Genomic DNA, 25,770 nt, shown 5'->3' on the forward strand with positions numbered 1-25,770 from the left:
TTCTCAGAGTCAACTTTGTGTGCAGACTCTCCTCGGTGTCCGAACACCCCCGTGTGTACACGCAAGCACAAGACCAAGTGCGCACGAAAAAAATCCTGTAATCCATGTCAGAGTTCGGTGGGTTATAGAAACACGAAAATACCCAGCATGCTTCCTCCGAAAACGGCGTATGGCTGCCTAAATGGCGGGGTAAAAAACAGTCATACACGTAAAATTCCACTCGTGCAAAAAACATGAGTGTACGTGGGAGTTTCAGCCCACGAACGAAGAATAAGAAGATTGCAGTATTGATTCCAAAGCTCTGACCACTAAACATGCTTGGTTAGGAACATTTTTCAAAGAGACAGAAAATTACAGCATTAAACATCAGCAACATTTTGTTTACTGTACAGACAAACATTCCTAAGGGTGCAACAGCTGATGCTGACAGTGACTACGAGGATCCGGATGAACTGCCATACTGTATCATCTGCACAGAAGATGCTTTGATCCGCTGTATCGACTGTGACATGGATCTCTACTGTAACAGATGTTTCAAGTGAGAGAATGTATCAGGAATATAAATGATATTTGCGTTTTTGATTTTTGTTTTCTCCAAATTTCAATTGGCAAAGAATATCAAGGCAATCTGTTTAATGTATTTCTCTCAGAGTTTTTTTCTCATGAATTTGGGTTAATTTTTTTATTTTCAAAATCCAGATGAGAAATGGTATGGAGGAATTTTTGTTTCATAAATTTCTCTCAGAATGTGTCAGGAATAAGAGTACATTTGTTAGCTTTCAAAGTTTAAAAGTTTGAAAAATATCAGGGGATTCTTGGTGAATGCATTTTCGTTCAGAATGTGTCCAGAATTTGTGTTCATTCAATTGTTTTTAGATGAAAAGATAATTACTATTGGGCAATTTTATTAAATGCATTTTTTAAAGGATGTAATTTATTTGTGTGGGTTTTTCTTTCGTGATGAGAAAGTTCTGATTTTTTTCTCAGTCACTTATCATACTTGTACTGAATCATGAACCAGAGCTTTTAATTTGCAGACACAAGTATCAAGTTTACTCTGCACACTGAAAACAGTTGTACAGCTTTTCATGAGCAGGCTGAACACACTCACATGCATACATGCGCGCACACACATAAGCTCATACCCACACGCACTCATATTACATGTGCACACACACACACACACTCTCACTGTCGCAAACTCTCTATCTCTCTTTATGCACCATTATGCCCTGGTGAAGAAAAGTATCTGTCAGTGTTAAACAACAATACAAATTTTGTTTGTTTGTTGTTTTTTAGTTGTTGTTGTGCTTAACGCCCAGCCGACCACGAAGGGCCATATCAGGGCGGTAACAATACAAATGAAATAACAAGTCGCGTAAGGCGAAAATACAACATTTAGTCAAGCTCAGTCGAACTCATAGAATGAAACTGAACGCACTGCATTTTTTCCGCAAGACCGTACACTCGAAGCATCGTCTGTCCACCGCTCGTGGCAAAGGCAATCAGATTAACAATCCAGAAAAACGCGGTAGTGGTTGCGCTGAGGAGGATAGCACGCTTTTCTGTATATCTATTCTTTTTAACTTTCTGAGCGTGTTTTTAATCCAAACATATCATATCTATATGTTTTTGGAATCAGGAACGGACAAGGAATAAGATGAAATTTTTTCTAAATCGATTTCGGACAATTCATTTTAATCATAATTTTCATATGTTTAATTTTCAGAGCTTGTTTGTAATCCAAATATAACATATGTATATGTTTTGGGAATCAGAAAATGACGAAGAATAAGATGAAATTGTTTTTGGATCATTTAATGAAAAAATATTTTTAATTACAAGTTTCCGATTTTTAATGACCAAACTCATTCATTAGTTTTTAAGCCACCAAGCTGAAATGCAATACCAAAGTCCGGCCTTCGTCGAAGATTGTTTTGCCAAAATTTCAATCAATTTGATTGAAAAATGACGGTGTGACAGTGCCGCCTCAACCTTTACAAAAAGCCGGATATGACGTCATCAAAGGTATTTATCGAAAAAATGGAAAAAAAGGCCGGGGATATCATTCCCAGGAACTCTCAGGTCAAATTTCATAAAGATCGGTCCAGTAGTTTAGTCTGAATCGCTCTACACACACACACAGACAGACACACACACACACACAGACACACATGCACCACGACCCTCGTCTCGATTCCCCCTCTATGTTAAAACATTTAGTCGAAACTTGACTAAATGTAAAAACATACACCAATTTGATCTTTCCAGGGAGGGACACAAGGACCTGGGGTTAACAGACCATCGGTCAGTGCCATACAAGGCTCCTAAAGGCTACAGGTGACTCGGGTGGAACATGGCAACATTGAAAGACTGCGCAAAAATAAGATGAAGCAACAACAGACTACAGTATAAATAAGCAACAGTCATTACAATATGTGTATACAGACTTTGTACATTGTAATGTCAGTCGACTGTTGGTATTTTCAAGCTTCTCTCTTTGGATCTGCTTCTGTATCCTATGCACGAATTTACTATTACATGTACTTAATATCTTTACCTACAAAGAACAGGATTTGACAGTTGCAGTTTTTCAAACATCCATTCCCTGTTATTTTCCCAAACCATTATCTTTGATTTCTTCTGACAGACCTGAGCTTTCTCCTTTTTGAACTGTATGAAGTCGCTGTATGTTTATACACATTAGGCTTAGCCACATTCGGCATGCTAAATATTTAACAGTTGTATGCATAAGTAGCAGGATTAATAGAGTAAAATGATTAAATGTTTAACTGCATGCACCCGATTGGTGCTTGTTGATTAACCCCCCAAAACATAGCAATTTGTTTCCTTGTGTTTTTTAGCTCTATTTATATCTTAACGGCTGTTTTTGTGAGCATATATGAACTGTTCAGTTGGTTTCATAGTGTATTTTCTAAATGTTTTATTGAGTCTTGTGTAAATGTGTATTTCTTTGTCACTGAAAAGCTAATTCTGTGATTTCTTCTTCTCATTTGTAATTCTGTGATTTCTTCTTTTCATTTGTAATTCTGTGATTTGAAATACTTTTTGTATGCATGTATCTTCAAAATGTACTTGTTGATTTCAACCAGGCAGTAAGACAAACTTGATATGCCAGTCAGTACTAGTCCTGCAGTTTCTCAGGTTCTGAGTTCACATCAAGCCTTAGAACCGTACATGTGTACTATGTTTTAGTAGAAAACACTGGAGGAAAAATAAACTCAAAGATACTACATAATTGGAATTGGTACTCTTCTTGAGCGAGACACACAAAGTGAAACCCCTCTCTCAAACACACACACACACAAAGCAAAATGTGATAATGTTTTCATTAATTTTTTTATTTCCTTGGTAAAAATCCACCGGAAAACTGAGAATATTTTTAAAAGGTATACAAGCCTTTCCTTGCACATACAAATTCAATAATTTTAAGATTTCAAGGCCCATTTTTACTTTAACAATTTTTTTCTCTGCTTTTTTAATTTTTTATTTCTAAACCTTTGACACATTTTTTTCTCCTTAAAAAACAACACCTTTTATAAATATACAAAACAATAGTACCGGTACACAGACCAAACTGTTAACACGAAAAACCAAACAATCTACCCATTTTGCAAGGTAGCTCAATAACAATTTGCATAAGACATTCCTGCTATAAAATCAATGAGCATGCATGTAAATTAAGTGACAAAAAAACAAACTTCATATTTTTGATATGGGGCTGATTCAGGCTATACAAAGCAAAGTCACAAGCCTTACTAACTCATAAATAATGTGTCAACTCATGTTGAAAAAACGCAACAGCAACAGAGAAGCTTTCAACAAAACATGCAACGCAAAGATAGAGTTATAGAAGGAACTGAAATATTTACAGCGTTAGCATAAAAATTTAGAAACCAAAAAGTAGCACGACCAACAACAACCATACCACTTTCACCCTGTTGATCACATCAACATATACATGTACATGCATAATAGATAATATCATTGTACACAACAGCTCTCTCTGCAAAATGTATAACTTATATGAAAAAAGATTAAAACTCAGAAACACAAAATGCCATTTATTATGTTAACCATAACATATTTACCTGAAAACAATTATGCAGGGGATACCATATTTGTTGAAAATATCCATTTTATGCCTGACATTTTTATGCATGTGAATTTAGACATGAGTGTTTAGTTTTGTGTGTGTGTGTTTTTGTTTTGTTCTTTCTTTTTAAATAGGGGTCCCATGACCTCCCTTCTTTGTCTGTAAATGTACTCTAGGTATATTTCTTGTATTTCCATTGTTCTCTTGTTACATCTATGATGTAACTATTGCACTCTTATAACACATAAAATAGAGGATAAATAAAGGTGCACGAAATACATCATAGCTGGCTCTACTTTCTGTCGTCCTTGACATTCCAAAATGCACATGTACCTATAGACCGGATGTGCAAGGGGTAACCACGCTTTTGAGAACTTGCGCGAGAGTCGTTCAGTGTTATAGCTGAGTTTTAGTCTCAACTTGCCGAGACTATCATCGCAGCGTCATAGATTTCATGACGTCTGTCGTCCATCGCGTCATATTAAGGGGACGTAATCTGTTATGTTTCCTTCTATTCGCTGTTCTATTTCTCTCTTGTGATCAACATGACAAGCTGTATGTGTTTGAGTGTGTGTGCTCGTGCTCTCAACTAAAACAAAAGTCAAACTAGGAATCGTTAAAACCCCAGTCCGTCCGACCAGCACTGCTATGATCAGACTATGCTCGTGTGAAGTTACAGCGTGCCCGGTACACACGCCCCTATCGGTACATCATCGACTACGAGTGTTCTCTGGACAAGCTGTTTAATGCATTTTGCGAGTATTTCTAGCTCTTCTGCGGTGCAACACATACGGCTTGTCATGTTGATCACATGTTGCTTCGCCGGACCCGGCGATAGTGGCGCACCAATACCCGGCTTCACCGGGTACCCGGCTTTGCCGGGCGCACCGTACGCGATTGACGCGACACGAAGGAAGGGAGATAAACGCGCAAAACACTGGAGAAGATAAGGAAGAGTTACTGGGAATGGATGTACATAAAAACCAAAATCGCACGTGTTGAAAATTTTTATCGACCAGATTGTGTCCAGGGTCTACCTGAATATGCCCACCAAATTTGAAGCAGATCCATCGAGAACTTTGGCCGTGCATCGCGAATTGACAGAAAGACGGACAGACAGACAGACACAAGCCGTATATAGATATACATGTACATACACAAAATCAGTTGTAACTTTGTTGTGAACATCGTGTTGATTTTGACAAAGTGTTTTTGAACATATTTTGAACACAATTGACAAAACATTACATTGTAACAATGAAAACCGAATAAAAGAGTCTCTCTGATACTTTCTACTGACAAGAATAAAAACGTAAGAGCACGACTTTAAAAATTATTTAAATATTTACGACCATACAAAATTTGCTGGAGAAAAAAAAAAGGGCTTTGTAAGCATTTAGTACAAGCATTTAAGCGCAGCAAAAATTGACACAACTGCTTAAAAATGAACATGCCAGAGGACTCTTGATGCCCTAAAAATGAACACATTAAATACACAATAACAAATCTGCAATAACATCCTTTCTTAAAACTTTTTTAAATGTACAGATACAGACGAATACATACAAAGCACTAATTGTATGCTAAAAGGCAATCATTATGCTGTTATTGATATACCCTCATGAAATGATACTATGTCAAACCTCTTCATACGCTTGACTCTCCTGACATTCCAAACAAAAGACCATATTAGTATTTACAGAATGTACGAGTGTTAGGAATCACACTTTTACAGGCAAATTCTTTGTTACAGGTCACAAATATTGCAACCATTGTCAAAAAAACTATTATCAAGCTGTAATAAAGATGCTTGAAAGAGCAACTAAATGAAAAGAATGAGACAAACTTGTGCACACACACAAAAAAATTAACAAAGACAAAAATGACATGTTAAGCGCTCTCATTCATTTCAGGGTATTAAGCACAGGATTATTGTCAATTTACATGTTGTTGTTTTTATTCTGATGATAAATGCTGCAGTTTGAAAGGAAAAAACACCCTGCACCATTCCAGAAGGTCTACACCTTCTGACGATCCCAGGCTGTAATTTATCACAGATGGACGGTCAGACATAGAAAAAACCCAGTTGAGTGTGAAAAAAAAGACAAAGAAGAAACCATGGAACAGTTTATCGCTCTATGTGGGGTTTGAACGGGAAAATCTGTGTGACTTCTCCCACTCCTTTGGTCTTGCCTTCTCGGAACAGAAGTCTTGCCCCAACGCGAATGTGCTCTGGCTTGAACTTGAATGTGAATGTCACTCGGGCCTTTTCATTGGTTTTGATGTGATTCTGCAAGAAAATGAAATCAAAAACATATTATAGACAGACCTGTTTACCCTAAACCTGAGGCAAGAGTACTTTTTCAAAAAGTTGAGTGTATTTTTAAAAAGTTGGTGTACTTTGCAAGCAAAGCCATATGGGCTAGGGAAAACGTACGCGTGGGTGCAAACGTGTTTGTGTAAGAATAGCATGTCTTGTGAACATCTTCAGATTTTAACTCCTTCCGATACAACAGGGATAAAACAATTTTATTTACCTGTCAGTTTATAACATTATTACCAGTGTCTTCCAAGCAGATTGATTATGAAAAGAGAAGTTCGTGAAATAACATCTGCGGTTGACAGTGGCAAGTTCATTTTTACAATCATCTCAGAAAACATTGCTTCAGCACGGACTACAGCCTTTTCTTCTGGCAGGATTTGCTTTGCGGGAATGAACTTCATAATTCCTTGGCAGCTTTCAGCGGATTTCTTTGCAGCAACCTTGTCCATGTGAGTTTTGGAACTGCAGTGTTGTTCGATGTCATATTTCCCAGCATGGGCAACGGAGAAATCTGATTTACAATACTTGCAGTGTGCATGACTTTTTCCCATAGTAGACTCCACAATTCCTGGCTCTTTCTTATATTTCTCCAAGAAAATCTGGTGCTTCTGCTGTTTAGACTTGGTACAGTCATCCGAAACTGGCACCTTTTACCGCTTCATTTTGCCACGATTGTCCAGACGATCGCACGTGCCAACAACTGAACAAGGTTTCCACAGCTGAAGACTCGCTGTCATGGTTATCTCCCTTCGACCGAAACCGGCATCAGTTGTACCATCCCGTAATCAGCACACCAATACCGGAAAACGTATTCTAGACTTTTTCTTCTGCGTATTTTGTGCGTGTGTCGCGTATTTGCGTACTGATAATAATTTGGCGTACAAAATACGCCCAAATCGTACTGGTAAACAGGTCTGTATAGATCAAACAGAATCTTTTGTCCAACAGACATATCTTAACTGTTGTTGCGCCTCAAGAATTTCTCACAATCGTTTGTCTGACAGATCCCGATTGTTCTTGTGTTCAAGAATTTCCAAGTCTGTTCATAGGACCAACTTAGTGTCCATCTTTTATTAAAATCTTTCATTTTCATGTCTTGATCTTTTTTTCCTTCTTTCACAATGTTGAGTATGTGAACATGTGCATTCAAACATTGAATCTGACAACATTCGCTATCATCATTGCAATCAGCATGGTATGAACTTTCATTCCTGCAATAAAACAAGAGCTACACCGTAAGCCTCCAAGTGTATTCTTGAAAAAGTTGCAATGCCTACAATTTTGTGCGCAAAGGTATGCCAGGGCAAAATCACATATGCATACTACATGTACTTGTAACAGACACAACATCTCATGCCTGACTATAAGTGAGCACAACCTCGCCCCCAAAAAGTGTCAACTCACCCTGTTGATCTTGGAGATGACTGCAGTCTGGCAGACGGTGCCAATATGAACGGTGGTCTGAAAGTTTCTGGTGATCTTGTTGCAATGGTAGAGAACGTAAACGTCTGCCTCAAACTGTCGACAGCACTCACTCTCTGCTGAGGGGCTCAACAGCACCATCCCCTGAAAGCAAACGGAGAACATGTGAAATACACTGAAATCAATCGGAGCGTGTGAAATTCACTATTTACAAGCAAACCGATGGGCGTAGTGGATAAGACATCGGCCTCCTAATCAGAAGGTCGTGAGTTCAATCCCAGCTGCAGCAGCCTGGTGGGTTAAGGGTCATACACGTAAAAATCTACTTGTGCAAAAACATGAGAGAACATGGGAGTTTCAGCCCGTGAACGAAGAAGGAGAAAAGCAAACCTGGAAGAAACAAACTAGGTTGAAAGCAAACCAACATGAAACTTGGGTACAGTAAAATCCTGTGAAGTACCTGACAACATGGGATCTACGCTTCATAGCTGCACTGTCCCTTTTAAAAGGGAAAATGCAGAAATCACAACAGTAGAATGCCGTCACATGCCACCTTGCAATTGCACATATAATTCCATATGCAAGTCATACAGCCAAGGCATTAGTTGTCTTAACACTTTCTACCCCACCAATGTTGACCAATTTTTTTTTAGCCGAGACCAGCTGTGCTGCAGCAGGTCACTCAGAATTGTAGTAACTGTGTATCAACATGCTGGAATGCAGGCGTTAGATCGACGTTACAGGAAGCGACTGAAGCTAACAGTCTGAATGAATATATCACAATGAGTTAAGGTCGCCATTGATATGTTTTTCCAGGTGGGTTCCACTGCAAAGCATCTCCTGCTTATGGCAACTAGACAGCATATTTATTCTTCCTAGAAACTAATCAGCAAATGCAAGGAGTGTGGACTATAATTTGTTTGGTCAATATTGACACATGAAATAGCCAATTTTTTTTATTTCAAACATAGAAATTCTACAGCTCTCCTCCTGAACGCTTCCTCCAGTAAAATTGTTCCATTCTTCTTCAGTCTCATATTTTCACGGTTTGGGTTGTTTTGCTGACAGCAGTCTCAATGATTTGACATACACACAAGCGATGTGTGGTACTCACTTTTCTCAGCTGATCGCGATCCACATCAACAAGAGCGACAGACGCTGCCTGTCCTGCCTGGATTAGTCGGCATGGCAACCGATTGCGATGAACTGTGCGAACTTTGACCTCCTGGAAAGTTCCATGATCTGAGGGTCCTAACATCAGCTTCTCCCCTTCTCCAATAGAACCTCTGCCATAATAATAATTATAAATGATTAGTTCTGTCAAAACATCCTTGGTGAAAATACAACAACTGTGTGAATGCTAAAAAGTAAGTAATAAATCTGCCCAAAAGAAAAGGCCACAGCAAAAAGGACTCTCACCACCAAAAAACAACTTTACCCCTGCCTGCCTCTGAATTCTTCGATTCCCTGTTTTGACAAAAACCTGAACTTCTTCAGAGAAACCCATGCATATTATTACACCTGGGCCTAGGGGATAAGACATCGGCCTCTTAATCAAAAGGTCGTGAGTTCGAATCCCAGCCGGGGCTGCCTGGTGGGTTAAGGATGGAGATAGTTCCGATCTCCCAGGTCAACTAATGCGCAGACCTGCTAGAGGCTTATCCCCCTTCGTGTGTACATGCAAGCGCATGACCAAGTGCGCACGGAAAAGATCCTGTAATCCATGTCAGAGTTCGGTGATTTTAGAAACACAAAAATACCCAGCATGCTTCCCCCGAAAGCGGCGTATGGCTGCCTAAATGGCGGGGTAAAAACGGTCATACACGTAAAAGCCGTTGGAGTTTCAGACCATGAATGAACAAACAAACTACACCTGAACAACAAAGACTTACTTTTTGATGACTCCACCAACGACCGTTCCAACCTGGGGTACAGTATACAGCTCATCAATCTGAAACTCGGTGAGATCCTGTGACAGACGCTCACGTTCTGTGTGGGACTTTTGCGGTGGCAACAGGTGCAGGAATTTCAGGATGAGATCCAGGTTACGCCCTGTCACGCAGGATACTGTAAAGATTGGTGTTATCCTGTGGAAAAGAACAAAGACTTTACAACCTCATCAAATGTGAAGAAGAAAGAACAGTCTTCTAAATCTCATCAAATGGTTACCAAAACGATGTAATGGAACATCATCAATATCTAAATACGGAAGTAAATTTACAGTCATGAAAAAACAATTAAAAATCTAGTGTCTTAAAATGGGGAGTTCCTAAACTGGAAGCCGTTAAATCAAGATTTCACTGTGCAAGGTCCAAGAGCGCTTACTTGTTGGTGTCCAGGTTGCTGGCGACCGTGATAGCATCGTCTTCAGAGTCGATGCGGACAGGGATTTTCTTACATCCGGGCCCCTTGAGGATGGTTTCCAGCTGTCGCAACAGGCGCTGCAGGGTGGACGGGGTGCACAGGTCAATCTTGTTCACCACCACCATCACCGGCACACCCAGCGCTAGCGCGTAACCAAGGTGTTCTTTGGTCGTCCCCGCTGGAACAGAAATGTATCTGATGCAAGCTAGGTTGTCAGAGAATCGAAAAAAATGGCTTTAGGCACTGAGCTAGCTCATAATGAAGGTGTTTCTTTGTCATCTCGGCTGTAATGGAAGAGACATGGTTCACAGGAAAGTTCTATTGCCAAAATTGAAAATCACCATACACTGCCTAAAACTAAACCAAAACCATTTGTATTTGTCAGTTTCACGATAATTGTTGTCTGATGTTGTGCATATTCATGCTGCTGTTTTCCTGTCTATTTGCTTCAATTTTTCTCACTGTTTGCAATGGTTACAGGATGCTACAATTTCCTTCTTTGTACCAAGAAATCTTCCAAAGAATTTTTTAATATGAGAAATTAATTCCCTTCCCTGCCTGAAGGAAGGTGATAAAACAACCATACAAGTGAAAGTCTTGTGCTAAACACAAGTGCAGGGATCGCGTTAACGCATGTTTTTTGCGTATTTGACACGTTTTAAAATCCGCCCACGCATTTTCACGGCGCTTATGCGTAACGCGTACGCAAAACAACTTCTATTCAAAACGGCATTCTCACTGGCCTAGTGGTAAGGCGTCCGCCCCGTGGTTGGGAGGTCGTGGGTTCGAACCCCGGCCGGGTCATACCTAAGATTTTAAAATTGCCAATCTAGTCTGGCGTCTGGCATTATGGGGTTAGTGCTAGGACTGGTTGGTCCGGTGTCAGATTAATGTGACTTGGTGAGACATGAAGCCTGTGCTGCGACTTCTGTCTTGTGTGTGGCGCACGTTATATGTCAAAGCAGCACCGCCCTGATATGGCCCTTCGTGGTCGGCTGGGCGTTAAGCAAACAAACAAACAAATGCTCAGCAGCACATCCCAATACTGAATCAGACTATAGCACACGCGCGCGAGTTTAGAATCTCTAGTCTGTTCTGGATCAAACATAGCACAAGCGCGCAAGTTCAAATCTAAAGTCTGTTTTGGATAAAACAAAATGAGGTGACGTGCTCTCGGCATAAGAGTGTCGCAAGCGACGCAAAGCAACGCCGGTCGGTTTTCTGAAACAGAACATACACCCAAAATGCACTGGGCGTGTGGCGCCAAATCTAGGCCGAGAGACGCTTTCAGTTCAAGCCTGTCTTTCATTCATTCAAAACAGCATGCAGCGAAAGTTGTCCTCGTTTTTTCGCACATCGTCATCAAGACTCTGATGCGTATCGCCATGGAGGGGCCGGCCGTGAGCCAAAGTGCGGACATTGTAGACAGGGCTTGACGTGAGTTCCAGAGCCGATGTGAGCGCCGGAAATAGGTGAGTGAAATGCGTGCTTTTGACATGATTTAACTGTGTTATAGTGTGACGCAAAATCGGTTCTGCTTTACGCGTTTTTTGGCCGACATTGCGTAAGCCGTACGCAATTTGAAAAATCCTAGCGCGATCCCTGGAGTGTACCTAGAAGTTGCAGCTAAATAACTGTAAAAAAGAAGAAGAGAAATTCATAACAGCAAAATCCCATTACAGTTAAGCACTTACCAATTCCTGTGGTGGCGCTGACAACAAGCATGGCGAAATCTGGGCAGTTGCCAGTGAGACCGAAAATGGTAGTTCTCAGGTACTTGTGATGTCCAGCAAGATCTATCAACGTGATCAACTTGCTGGAGTTCTCACAGATCTCTTCCACCGTGCGACTTTCTGCATAGTTCACAACCTGAACAGAGGAGTACAGTTTGTTTTTTTTAAATCCTGAAACTGTACATGTCATTCTAAGCAAAAAAAATGTGAGGCATCACAAGAAAAATCTACGTTTGAAGACATTTGTTTTTACACAAGGCTCATCACATTTTCTTTTTATTTTGATCTGCTACAAGTTATTCTGAAGGCATGATCACTCTTCCTTGAAGACTTCTCACTTTTTATGCTCTGCTTTATCTTCTCGCAATCATAGACAAATATCTTCCCTCCCTTCTCCTAACTTATCCAGAATGTGAACAATTAGGGTCTTGAAAGAGAGGGAGTTTTAAAACAGGTACAGATGAGGTATTTGCAACATACCTTTATTGGAATTTTAACCCTTTTTTCCCCAGCCATTTTTACTTTTCAGTTGAATTCGCAACATAATCACACATCAAGGTGTGAATGAAAGTCGCTATTTTGATTTATTCATACCAAATAATTTGGAAACTGGGTAATTTACTGTTTATCCAGATATGGACAGATGGGTTACTTCCCTTGCCAACCCAAACGATGTTCCCTGTATTTTTCTCTTTTTTCTCTCTCCTGGGTTTTGATTTATTTTTTGCGAGGAAATGTTTTTATTTCAAGGAATTGTAAAATAAAACATGAGGAATTTCCGCAAAAACAAGGAAGTTTCCGTGCCTAAAGAAACGAATACAGTACCTGTCCCTTGGTGTCAAAGCCCAAGATGTCATACGAGATGGAGGAAGTTCGGCCAGACTGGATTTCATGGAGGTGTCGGAAGAGGTTCAGGCGTGCACATCCTCGCCCGTTGTCCAGCTCGCTCTGTGTGAGCACCCCCAGCAGAGTGGACTTCCCTGCATCTACGTTGCCCAGTACTGCCAGTCGCAGGTCAATGAACTGTTAAGAAGCAAGTTTTAATCTGAGTTTCGATTGGATACATACCAACATAAAATGAATTAAAGAGAGAACATGTCCGGAAAACAAATCAAAATCAAATTACTAATGCTGCAGTAGAACAACTGTCACTGCCTTCCACAACCTAATAGCATGAAAATAATAATAATAATAATAATAATAAGAACATTTATATAGCGCTAAATCAAAAACTTTCGTTAAAAAGGCTTGCTCTAAGCACTTGACATCTAAACTAAAACGTCATTCACACTCTTTGCAATTATGTACAAGAACTTCATGTCACACTCTTTCATTCAGTATAGCACCATTCACACAGTTGTTATTCTGTACACGACAATAAGTTAGTCTAACATTTAAAATTTTCATAAGATGAAAACAAGAGAAAACCAGACTGATTAAAACAACTGCTTAGTACTAACAAAGCATGAATCTTAATGATAACGTAATACATGTTTAACTGTTAAGACCATAAAAAACCTATATGCTAAAATAACTTCGAACTTTTAAGAACTTCTTATAAGATACACAGCACATCTAGATAAACACCAGAATGATAAAACAAAAGGCAACTCGTTAAAACTATTAAATGCATCAATGTCTAAAACACGAAAGACTCAAATATAAGATACACAATTCTCTAGAATTGTTTATTAAAACTGAAACCGACCTGCTCAAAGTAAACCATACCCACCCCCTCCCTACCCACCCCCAACCCTCCTCCTACACTAAATACTAATTATTTCTACTCTTAACTTCCCAACTACACGTTATCCATAAACTATGCACAGGAACATGTGTGTCAGCATTATGTGGCACCGACATGACTTGTGCATATCTAGCTTACAGCTAAGGGTTAAAGTTAAAGGACTACTGCAGTGAAAAATTATATTTATAATAATTTAAAACAAAAGACAAAATAACAAGCTGAATAGAGATGGAACCGTTACAGAACAGGATGGCAAAATGTTGCGACTTTAGGAGTTGTGTTTCTGGAAGAGGTGAGTTTTGAGTGCTCGCTTGAATGACTGTACTGACTGAGAGTGGCGAATGTGAGAGGGGAGAGAGTTCCATTGAGTAGATGCGCAAAATGCAAAAGTGCGTTGTCCATATGCTTTTGATTTTGTGGGTGGGATGACTAGGGTGCGGCTATCAGAAGAGGAGCGGAGTTGTCTAGCAGGAGTGTATACAGTGAGAAGTTCAGAGAAATAAGCAGGAGACGAGGCAGAGAAGAAGTGAAAGCAGAGAGTGGACAGTTTGTATTCAATGCGGGCTTGGATGGGTAACCAGTGGAGTGTGCGGCGAAGTGGTGTGACATGATCTTTTTTTCGTGCTTTGAGGATCAGGCGTGCTGCAGAATTTTGAACTTTCTGTAGTTTGTGCAGGAGGTAGAGTGGACAGCCAGAGAGAAGAGAGTTACAGTAGTCAAGTTTAGAAAGAACAAGAGAGCAGACTAGAGTGTTTGTAGTTTGAACGGACAGTGTATGGCGGATGGTTGCGATCTTGCGGAGTTCAAAGTATGCGGACCTACAGATGTTGGAGATGTGCTTGTTGAGTGTCATGTCTGAGGAGATGGTGAAGCCGAGGTTTCTAGCTGAAGAAGAGAAAGAGATGTCGGTATTTCCTACTTGGACAGACGAAGGTTGAGAATTTGGGAACTTAGTGGACTTTTCCATGCACAGAAGTGCCTCTGTCTTATCATCATTTAGTTTTAACTTATTTTCTACCATCCATGACTTAACATCTAAGATACAGGTCTGAATGGTCTGGATGGCGGCATGTGTCTCTGCGGGGGAACTAGGCTTATACAACTGGGTATCATCAGCAAAAGACTGGTTTGAAACGGAATGATTTTGAATGAGGGCAGACAAGGGTTTGGTATACATAATGAAGAGGACGGGGCCAAGTACAGAGCCTTGAGGGACACCGAAAACAAGGGGGGCTGGGGCTGATCTCTGGCCATCGACAAGCACAGCCTGAGTTCTATCCGTAAGGTAGGACTCAAACCATGCCAGCGCTGGACCAGAGATGCCATACAGGGTCTGGAGCCTGTAGTTTAAATGACAGCTCCACTCCCTCCACCATCTCAACCCCGTTCTGGTGCTCCCCAGGCCCCTAAAAGGCACCACATATTTCCCTTTCATCATAATTTCTCCAATTCAATATCAAAAGTGTGTAAGTGTAAATCACTAAATGTAATACTGCTGCATTACATCTAATTCTGTTTCATTCAACAGCACCCACTCCAGCACTGACACGTGAGTTAGGTCAAGGCAGAAGTAGGGTGGTAAGGGAACAACACACAGCTGTATGTTAAAATCAACACAGCATAAAATAAGTTAAATAAGATACAGCAGCTGCACTTACCTCCTGGTCATCTGGCACTTTTCTGACGAGTATCTCCAGTGCTCTCCTCATTTCGCTGTATCCTTCCTCTGCTTCCGTCACTTTCTCTCGTAATATGCTTAAAGATGCACCTAACCTAGTGACGAAAATATATGCTGTTAAAATAGCCATCAGGAAACAATGATTTTTTTATCAAACAGACTTTACCGGTGTCTATTAACTACAAATAAAATAGAATAAAAAACTTCATTGTATAATTACATGATAATTCATGAAGTTTTACATCCTGAAGCATGCACTGTTTCTTGCTCTCTCCCTAACATACAGTGATACACACACAAAGAGTAAGAGTAACGCACATACACTCACACACACACAGACAAACACAGATTTCTCAGTACCAACCTCTTCGCCATTTTTTCTAAGGTGGACAAGGAGGCCTTTAAGTCAGACTCATTGAGGCCAGTGAGAATGCCGTTATCCTCCACACCAATCTCATAAATAGCCTCTCCATTGCCTTCCTGTAGCCGCCATTTCATCTGAGTCACAAGATGCTCTAGTCGTGATGGTGATGGATTCACGAGTTTCAACTGTCATTCAAAAAAATGTGTTTGCTCTTGTATTGTAATGAAAAATAGACTTGTATGATATATTATTAAACATGTACAGTGAAAATATATAACATTTATAAAACTTATAACTGTTCAGCTTCCTCAATATTATGTGTGTCTTACACAGGGATGTCGTTAGGCGTCGGACATCGGACTTAGACCGATTAAAAGGCTCAAATGTCCGATTCACTTAGCCGCATAGCGGTCAGATGTCTTATCGTTTTCAACTGAGCGCGGTCATTGTCCGATAAGAACTCCATTCCTTCGGACAGCGCGTTATTTGATAATTTTCCTTTCATAATAAAAATCTTCAAAAAGTGACTGAGCGCTCTCGCGTACAGGTCCACTGAATTTGTGCAGTGCAGATCTTGCGTTTTCCGAACCGTTTGCGGTATGAGCTGTTTGCGTACACCCGTCTTCTGACAGCACACTAAAGTTAGGAGTACGGGAGACAACTTCAACTGACCAAGGCTCGCGTATGCTTTAATTTGCTTTCGGTTAGAGTTGAAGCGCACGGCACTGAATTATGCCACTGAAAAAAGCTAAAGCCTGCCAAACAAACAAAAAAGCTGAACACGTTTGGCGTTTCAACGGCATCGTGTGCTACATTAGGGCCAAGAAGAACATGGGAAAACACGGCTAGCAATAGCATAATTCCAGAAAATGACAGCGCCAATGATAGTGTCGCCGCTGAAACCTCCACAATCACGGAAAGTAAAGTTTTGTGACTTGAAGATGTACGTGTCGGTACAACAGGACATTCGCACAGACGGTCTTTTAATAAGGTTAACTATTCATGTTGACCCTGTTTAGTACTAGTTGGTTAGAATTTGACAGCAAAGAGACCATCTATATAGGTAAACTGTTTTGTCGAATATGTCAAGAAAAAGCTCTATCAGGAAATCATGCAGTTTGTGTGCCAATCAAAGTAAGAGTGCTGAAGTTTTTGGTTGCTTTTTAGTTTGTTTGTTTCTTTTTTGTGTGTGTCCTCTTTAAAACAAAAGTGATAAAACAATATACGCACACAATGTTGGTGCATATATTGATATGTGTGTGTGATCATGATTTTGTGTTTTGCACAAAATTATAATGTCCTATTAAAATGTCTGAAAGCAGTCAAATGTCCTATTGATGCCGAAGAGCTCAGGACATTTGTCCTATAGGTATGAATTTGTGGCAACATCCCTGCTTACATTGTGCAACTCCTCCTCATTTACAATTCTGATTTACACACATGAATATTACTTCCCCCACCTTGTTATTATAATAAAATTATAATATTAATCTGTTTTCTCTCATCACCAATTTCCCTGTTGACCAGGTCATACTGTAGTTATCACTAATTATGTAATACATGTAGTTACCGTAATTCAAAACTTCCTTCTTCAACCTTTTAATTCTACATTGTACATTACATCAGTTCTGACTATCAGAGTGAGACACACACATACACCATCTGTGACCATACAAATCTGTTAAAAACAGTACTGAAAATTCAGCATGTGTTTCGTGTATAAACAAGGACCTTGCTGCTTACCTTATATTCGATGTTTCCCTCTTCCTCCTGAAACAAATAAAAAGCCTCCATTTAATTGCATAATCAATAAAGACACATAAATTTATAATGGATATAAATGGCAGTGAGGTTGGCTTGCAATTGCATGTACCATAGTTAACACTTTTTCCTAGGGTTTACCTTTCAGTAGACTTTTGCTTATCTTGATCATTTCCATTTGTGGCTTGGAAATGTCGGTCATTCCCCGGCCTGGCCATACTAGTTTGACTTTGTGGATTCCTCTAATGTCTTGAACTTGAAGATCACATTTTCATCATGAAATGATCGATCATACACACGTTGTATTCCATACTCAGTCGACAGAAGTCAACTTATGTTGTTTAAAACATTTGATTTATAAGCAAAAATGGCTAGTACTAGTAGTAGTATGCTTGAATAACAGAAATGCTTTGCAAATTATATTTTAATGCAGAAGAAAAATGAGAGTACATCACTTCATTTAGTTCAACTTTAAAAGTCAAATTCAAAAATATAAGGCAAATAAGTAATTAATTCATAAAATTATCTCTCATTCTCTGAGCTACCTGATTTAAACATTTTCTTCATTCTTAGTTCAGAAAACCTTTTGTTAGTGTATGTCTTCAGAATCACAGACGCATTGCGTTTGTCGCTAATTCAGTAATTGGAACGCATTAGAATTACTCAATTAGTGTTTGGGTGTTCTGTTGTTCAAATCTAAATGCTGGGTTGGGTGGACAATAGACAGTGTGTTTGCTTAAGCCATGTACACTGTAATGCGCTTTAGTCCCGTACAGTCTGGAATGGAATATGTGCATGCATACGTTCACTAGATTAGGCCAAAAACAAAAATAGGTGTGGTTACGGTAACATAGCCAAAAAAAATAGGGTAGAAAGGTAGGCAATCACTTTTTTTTTCAAACTTTTTTTTCTAATGTGTACAAATTAAACCTACTTGACAGGGAAATAAGTGTGCGACTCGGGCGCTTTCGCTTTCTTTGCGTTTTCTGCACTCGTTTTCTTGTGTGTTTTTATTTTTTTCTGACAAATGTAATAAAAAGTTATAGGGTCGGCCCTTAAAAATAGGGTAGGTCGGGTTACCGTAACCACACCTATTTTTTTTTTAGGCCTTACACTACAGATTTGAATTCCTGAATTTAACTGATTTTGCTTTCTTCGACGAATCTCTACCTGCTGGTACTGAATAAAATAGGGCAACAAATGGAAGCCAGTACTCCTGGCAGTGGCACAGGAGAGTTGGACAACCAACATCAGAAAATAACGGTTTGCCGATAAAAATTCATTTTATTAATTTGCAAAGTAACGTAAGAATTTTTTTGTTTAGGAAATCATTAATGGTTTATCAATCAAATTTTCAGTGTCTATTCAGTTAAACTAAGTCTAGCTGACATAAGTACACTATACACTGTATAATACAGTATACACACAGTTGAATACTTTTAGTTTTAAATCATGGGACATAATTTAGATTGGATTTGGAATCCAGAAATCCTCTCCTAAAAAACTCTGTACTTTCCACAAGAATCTAAGTGCAGTGGTGTACACGAATCATACAGATCGATCAACGCAATAGCTAGTGTCCAACTTGCAATACATTGCGCAAGCTGCAACTGCAAGGCATGATCAACCTTTCAGACTGCAATATGTTCTTCGCAGTACTTTACTACTGATACTGAGTGATAGTAACTAATTACAAAAGTTGTGTTATTACTTTTTCTGTTGTTGGTCTGAGCTTTATTTACAATAATCGAATGCGGTTTATGACCTTGAACAAAACAAAAATCATTAGGAATCAATAAAATACGTCTAATGATTAATCAAAGCTGTTATGATAGTTTACCTCAGGTGGCAATGTTTCTGGCAATTCATTGCCATTTTCATAGGTGCCAAAAAGGTTCCCAAGACTTTCCATGGTGATATTCCACTGAATTCTACACTGTCATACGTATGTGCATTCGTATTGACATCTTACTGCAGTCCGATTTCCCGATGTTAGTAAGCAAGGCGCTAAAAATATCAGTCAGCTGTGCAAGTGCCAACAATTTCCACCATCTTGCGTCAGGCGCACCCGGATGTAAACAAGCCGGCATTTTGCGTATGGTGTGCCGTAATTGCCAAATAGGGAGTATATAATTCCTCACTCAATTTGCATCAACAAGTTTACACATTACATTGTTAAGCTTTTCCACGACACAAGATCGTAAATATTAATGATTTAAAGATTCTAAGTTAAACTGTATTAGTGTGAAATGCAAATTTAGCACCTAGTAACTAACGCGTTTAGTGCGAATGGGCTACCATACCGAAGCCTGCATTGCCATTGGCATTGCACCAGAGGTTATCATGGAAAGGTTGTTGCTGACTGCATTGTTGTCAAACAAGTGTACAATGTAGGGTAGGGATTATCGTATAAAGGTGACACGCATGCCCACAGGTGCGCATGACTAGAACAAATCTACATAGGAGTGCTTTTTATTATGTTCTCAAATGTCAAGCCATGCAGCTTGATCAAATTTGAAGCAACGCAATAACAAAATAATACTTGATTTTTGTTGTTGTTGTTGTTTTGTATTTGTTTAAATTGGTGTTGATACTTTTTCTTAGTTTTTCAAGCTATTTTAAAGCTTGACTCCCCACCTGCAATCATTTCCTGAAATCATTTGCCCTGCAACTATGATAATTAATTATAAATGAACGTAACGTGCATGCATGAACAGAAGAATTAACTTGACTCTTGCTCACTAGACTCACAACAAATCTTTTCTTATTTTATTTTTTTTAAAGCTGCCAGGCATACGCCCAATATCATCTAGCAGGAAAAATTCCCTGGATTTTTAGTTAATCGAATTCAGAACAGGGGCGGATCACATCATTTTTAAGGGGGGGTTTCCAAATTTCTTTTAGGGATAATTCGACGACACGAAGCGTTTAGTTGATGGCGCGAAGCGTTTGAAACCTCATAGGGGGGTATGAGGGCATCCCCCGCCGCCCCCCCCCCCCCGAAAATGATGATAAAAACAAGCAAAATAGAGCAATCTGGTGCAATCTGAACCAAAACACTTCTCCTAATACACCGTCCAAAAAGTACATTTAAGAAGACAAATTTGGATCAAATTAAATAACGGCAATTGACCGATCGGGTGCAACCTGAGCCAACAAATTACCCAACTACTTGCCAAAACAGTCACATAGAAGACACATTTTGATAAAAAAAAATCAAGGAAAAAAGAGCAATCTGAGCATAAAGTTTTCTTTATTTAAAAAAACCAACATTTTAAATTCTTTTTTTCATTTTTATATTTAGTCAAGTTTTGACTACCGGTAAATATTTTAACATCGAGGGGGAATCGAAACGAGGGTCGTGGTGTATGTGTGTGTGTATGTGTGTGTGTATGTGTGTGTGTGTGTGTGTGTGCGTGTAGAGCGATTCAGACCAAACTACTGGACCGATCTTTATGAAATTTGACATGAGAGTTCCTGGGATTGATATCCCCATACGTTTTTTTCATTTTTTTGATAAATGTCTTTGATGACGTCATATCCGGCTTTTCGTGAAAGTTGAGGCAGCACTGTCACGCCCTCATTTTTCAACCAAATTGGTTGAAATTTTGGTCAAGTAATCTTCGACGAAGCCCGGGGTTCGGTATTGCATTTCAGCTTGGTGGCTTAAAAATTAATTAATGACTTTGGTCATTAAAAATCGGAAAATTGTAAAAAAAAATAAAAATTTATAAAACGATCCAAATTTACGTTTATCTTATTCTCCATCATGATTCCAAAAACATATAAATATGTTATATTCGGATTAAAAACAAGCTCTGAAAATTAAATATATAAAAATTATTATCAAAATTAAATTGTCCAAATCAATTTAAAAACACTTTCATCTTATTCCTTGTCGGTTCCTGATTCCAAAAACATATAGATGTGATATGTTTGGATTAAAAACACGCTCAGAAAGTTAAAACAAAGAGAGGTACAGAAAAGCGTGCTATCCTTCTTAGCGCAACTACTACCCCGCTCTTCTTGTCAATTTCACTGCCTTTGCCGTGAGCGGTGGACTGACGATGCTACGAGTATACGGTCTTGCTGAAAAATGGCAGCTACTTGACTAAATATTGTATTTTCGCCTTACGCGACTTGTTTTATTTTATTTTAGGCTAGGGGGGGTTTCCGGAAACCCTGGATCCGCCCCTGCAGAAGCAGCTAGCAAATCCCATTAGGTTCCATTTCTTCTTCAGCGTTCCAGAATTTTTTGGTTACGTGTGAGCTTGTTTGCCCATTTGGGTTCCCCACACTATACTCTGAGCTTCACTCCGCTTTCGTTGAATAGGCATGCTGGGTATTTTCGTGTTTCCATAACCCACCAAACTCTGACATGGATTGCAGGATCTTTTCCGTGCGCATTTGGTCTTGTGCTTGTGTGTACACACGAAGGGGGTTAAGTCACTAGCAGGTCTGCACATAATCAGGTTCCATTGTTCTCAGAGCAAAAAAAGTGGAATGAAGCCAAGTGGAAAATATAACTGTACCTACTACAGCAAACAGAATTTAATTGGAACAGTTGAAACATTTGTCTTTTGCACAGTTATGGTATTCCTGGTATGTGATTTCAAAACCAAAACGGAACTATAATTTAGTGACTGTTACAGACTTAGGGTGATTTGAGTGAGTTTATTGTCCAGTTTATAGGTCAATTCAAAGGTACCTTCCTTCCCATGCAAACCATCTCATAAATGACAATCAATGTATAGATCTGTCCAAGCTCTGACCTGGGATAAGAGCATCTTTCCACGTGTACATACAGCGAAAATCATATATATATATTAGATATATATATACGGTATATATATATGGCCTGCATGGCTACTTTTTTGTGCCGAGTGGGAATATGTTGCAGAATTCATTTTGTAACCGACACTTATACATTTGAGAAATGCGACACGGATAGAAAAGAACAAGTCGCGTAAGGCGAAATTACTACATTTAGTCACAGATGTGTACTGACCCAGGGGAATACACATCTATGATTTAGTCAAGCTGTCGAACTCACGGAATGAAACTGAACGCACTGTAGTTTTTCACCAAGACAGTACAGCTTCGCCAATCCCCGCGAGAAGGAAATCGCTCACCTTCCACGTGCAAAACGCAGTGAAATTAACATGCCAGTATAGCGCGGTAGCGTACATATCTATATGTTTTTGGAATCAGGAAATGATAAAGAATCAGATGAAATCATTTTTGAATCGATTTCTTACATTTTTATCATAAGACTAATTAATCTATTTTCGTTAATTGTGATCACATTTTTAGAGTAAACATGACAAATGTATTATTTTTAGATTCAGAATATGATGAAGAATACAATGCAATCAATTTTAAATCTGTTTGCCAAAAATCGATTTTAATGACAACTTTAATGAGCTAACTCATTAGTTAATTTTTAAGCCTCCAAGCTGAAATGCAATACCAAAGTCCGGGCTTCGTCGAAGATTACTTGACCAAAATTTAAACCAATTTGGTTGAAAAATGAGAGCGTGACAGTGCCGCCTCAACTTTCACGAAAAGCCGGATATGACGTCATCAAAGCTATTTATAAAAAAATGAAAAAAACCATCAGGAGATACCATACTCAGGATCTCTCATGTCAAGTTTCATGAAGAAGTTTCATGAAGATCGGTCCAGTAGTTTTCTCTGAATCGCTCTACACACACAGACACACACACACACATACACCACGACCCTCGTCTCGATTCCCCCCTCTACGTTAAAACATTTAGTCAAAACTTGACTAAATGTAAAAAGCTCACGCCACCCTCACCCCCCGCCCCCCCCCCCCCACCCCCCTCCCAAAGCTGAAAAATTTTCATGATTTGGATATCAAACATGGGCCGTATCAGAGTCATGCATTTTAGACAGACAGAAAAAGCTTTTTTTTATGCAGATCCGACCACAAATCCCACCCTTGCATGCAAAAGTCTGGACAGGACTGGTGGTGTACGTGATCAATTACACGTGAAGAAAGGTAAACCTTTTAGAACGGAGTTTTGAAAATAATGGTAATTCTGTTTATATGTGAATTGCCTCAAGGGCGCGCACACACACACACACACACACATGCACACCACCCATAAGTCATAAGTGTGCACATACACGCACATAAACAAAAATCACTTGCTTTTTTCAATGTTCATTTTATTAGTTTAAATGTAAATCTTTTACACATAAAAGATGTACCGTACTTTTGAATCTTCATTGTCACTACGTTGGACGACAAAAACAATTCCTACAAATTATTATCTGATTTACTGAAATGCACTATCCTTTTACACACTGGATGTTGCCTTCAGTTTCAAGAAAACTATTATGTGTCAAAAGGAAAGTTTCTGAGATTTTATGGCCTTGTATGAATCACCTTTAGTCCTTGAATGGTGCATCAAATGCAAGCGCTTCATATACAAATACAATAAATAAACAAAAAAATAAAAAAATTAACAATATCCGAGAAATCTGCTGTGCTTATTCCGCAGCCACAAGTAAACTGCATCTCACCATGGTTTCAATAAATTCGATTTACAGAACTAGCTTAAAAGAGTAAGTGGTGACAAATTATAAGGCTTAACAACTCTTCCAAACATAAATCAGCAAAATAAATGCTCAGATGCCTATAATGGTTCTGTAACTATGTTATGTCTTGCACATGATTCCAGTTAACATCTTTCAACATTTTTAAAGTTGATTAACACTTTCTACCCCACCTATATTGACCCCGTTTTTTTTTTAGCCGAGACCAGCTGTGCTGCAGCAGGTTACTCAGAATTAATTGTAGTAACTGTAGAAACTGTGTATCAACAAGCTGGAATGCAGGAAGCGGACGTTACAGGAAGCGACTGAAGCTAACAGTTTGAGCAGATATATCCGTACCTGGTCAGATAGAGTCATATGAGTGAGTACGAATATATCCATACCTGCGAGACAATGAGTTAAAATATATACATGTTCCCTGAATGCTTTGGATCGGCTGCTGTCAAGTAGAAAACAACATTGCTAGCACATTTTACAGAACTTGTTCTTGAATTAATCTAATTGTTCAAATTGAAATAACTTTGTGATGAACAATAGAACGCATACATGTACTTTCCTTTTAATGTGTAAAATCTATCATACGCACTCCATAACAACACACTCATTACAAAGTTATTTTCATAACATATTAAAAACATGATCTTTTCACTGAACCTTTAGATGGGAACCCAAAAGCTTGCCTGTTCATAATGCGAATTGGCAAAGGGTTGCAAAAATAGTAGCAAACTTGTGACAGGTGACAGTGTCTTTTTGTGTGCACAAACAAAGTTCAAACAGGTAACGTGACTAGAAAATCAGCTCATTCTCCTTCATCGTCTGTGTTGACATCTGTTGTAGTGTGAGAGACAGCTGTTGGCTGACGACTTGCTCCACCACGGTCTGAAAATACATAATGTACATGACAATGTGTTGCACACAATCTGTACCTCTGCTGCAAAATGTAACTAATGATCCTGATTGGGTTTGAAACAAACAGTTGAATGCTGCACGTTTATGCCCAGTTTATGTAATTCTGTATTCCTCAACAACAAAAAGTTGCACGAACCTTAATTTTTCCTTTTTGCATGTAAGCTTTTTAAAGAACAACACCTGGAACAATAAGGCTCTCATACTGTTTGGCATTTATACAGGAAATAACCACAGAAAAACTATTCACATGCAATGAGAAAAAAACCCCGAACAAAACAAAAACAAAGAATCAAAAGTAAACCAAATTCAAATGATCGAAATTGTGTGCGCAACATTTTATGAGAGTAACCCTCTCTAAATGGTATAAAAAAAACACACACTAAAATAACACTTTTTTTTAATCATCTGCAGCACCAATGGTGAACTATTTTAATTTTTGAGTGCCATGCAATGTTTTGCAAAATTCACTGTGAAAACTAAACCAGCAAAATATGCAAATAAGCTGCCACTCACAGTAAACAATACTTCTGCTCATCACTTTTTAACCTTCAGAAGGTGAACCTGAGTGTTAAAACCCAAGAAAGAAATATTATACAGTGGAAGCTAGGAGCCTGTGTCAAATAGGTTCCAAAGACCTTAACCTGTTAATCATATTTTTTTTCTTTTTACAGTGATTCCTGCAATGCCAGGCCCTTTCAATCACAAAGGCACTTCATGTTGTCCCTTGACATATTAAAGCAGTGGCGTGGTGGCAAGACGTCGGCCTC

At 39.0% G+C, this 25,770-nt stretch overlaps 3 protein-coding genes across 8 annotated transcripts in view; 1 reads left to right on the plus strand and 2 right to left on the minus strand.

Annotated features, from left to right (window-relative positions):
* Positions 1-3,605, plus strand: part of LOC138953411 (abscission/NoCut checkpoint regulator-like) — a 25,266-nt gene extending 21,661 nt beyond the window's left edge. For all 3 annotated transcript variants that reach the window (XM_070325212.1, XM_070325214.1, XM_070325213.1), the window contains 2 exons: positions 393-538; positions 2,272-3,605. In XM_070325212.1, coding sequence (XP_070181313.1) covers positions 393-538; positions 2,272-2,344 — 219 coding nt within the window. In that variant the 3' untranslated portion in view covers positions 2,345-3,605. The remainder of the gene's footprint in view (positions 1-392; positions 539-2,271) is intronic.
* Positions 3,342-19,592, minus strand: LOC138953410 (GTP-binding protein 2-like). Its single transcript, XM_070325211.1, has 11 exons — positions 19,350-19,592; positions 17,492-17,518; positions 15,749-15,933; positions 15,365-15,479; positions 12,785-12,982; positions 11,921-12,095; positions 10,188-10,404; positions 9,755-9,949; positions 8,977-9,148; positions 7,845-8,006; positions 3,342-6,407 (listed from the first exon to the last, which is right to left on the minus strand). The coding sequence occupies exons 1-11, from the start codon at positions 19,419-19,421 to the stop codon at positions 6,246-6,248; spliced, it is 1,680 nt and encodes a 559-aa protein (XP_070181312.1). The 5' UTR covers positions 19,422-19,592; the 3' UTR covers positions 3,342-6,245.
* A 4,091-nt stretch (positions 19,593-23,683) lies between these two features.
* Positions 23,684-25,770, minus strand: part of LOC138953415 (protein phosphatase 1 regulatory subunit 36-like) — a 38,571-nt gene continuing 36,484 nt past the window's right edge. For 3 of the 4 annotated variants that reach the window (XM_070325220.1, XM_070325217.1, XM_070325218.1), the window contains one exon: positions 23,684-24,973. In XM_070325220.1, coding sequence (XP_070181321.1) covers positions 24,894-24,973 — 80 coding nt within the window. In that variant the 3' untranslated portion in view covers positions 23,684-24,893. Of the gene's footprint in view, positions 24,974-25,516; positions 25,565-25,770 lie in introns of all 4 variants that reach the window. The other variant, XM_070325219.1, reaches the window with a different exon arrangement.

The sequence above is a fragment of the Littorina saxatilis genome, linkage group LG17 (assembly GCF_037325665.1).
Source record: "Littorina saxatilis isolate snail1 linkage group LG17, US_GU_Lsax_2.0, whole genome shotgun sequence".
Lineage (NCBI taxonomy): Eukaryota > Metazoa > Mollusca > Gastropoda > Littorinimorpha > Littorinidae > Littorina > Littorina saxatilis.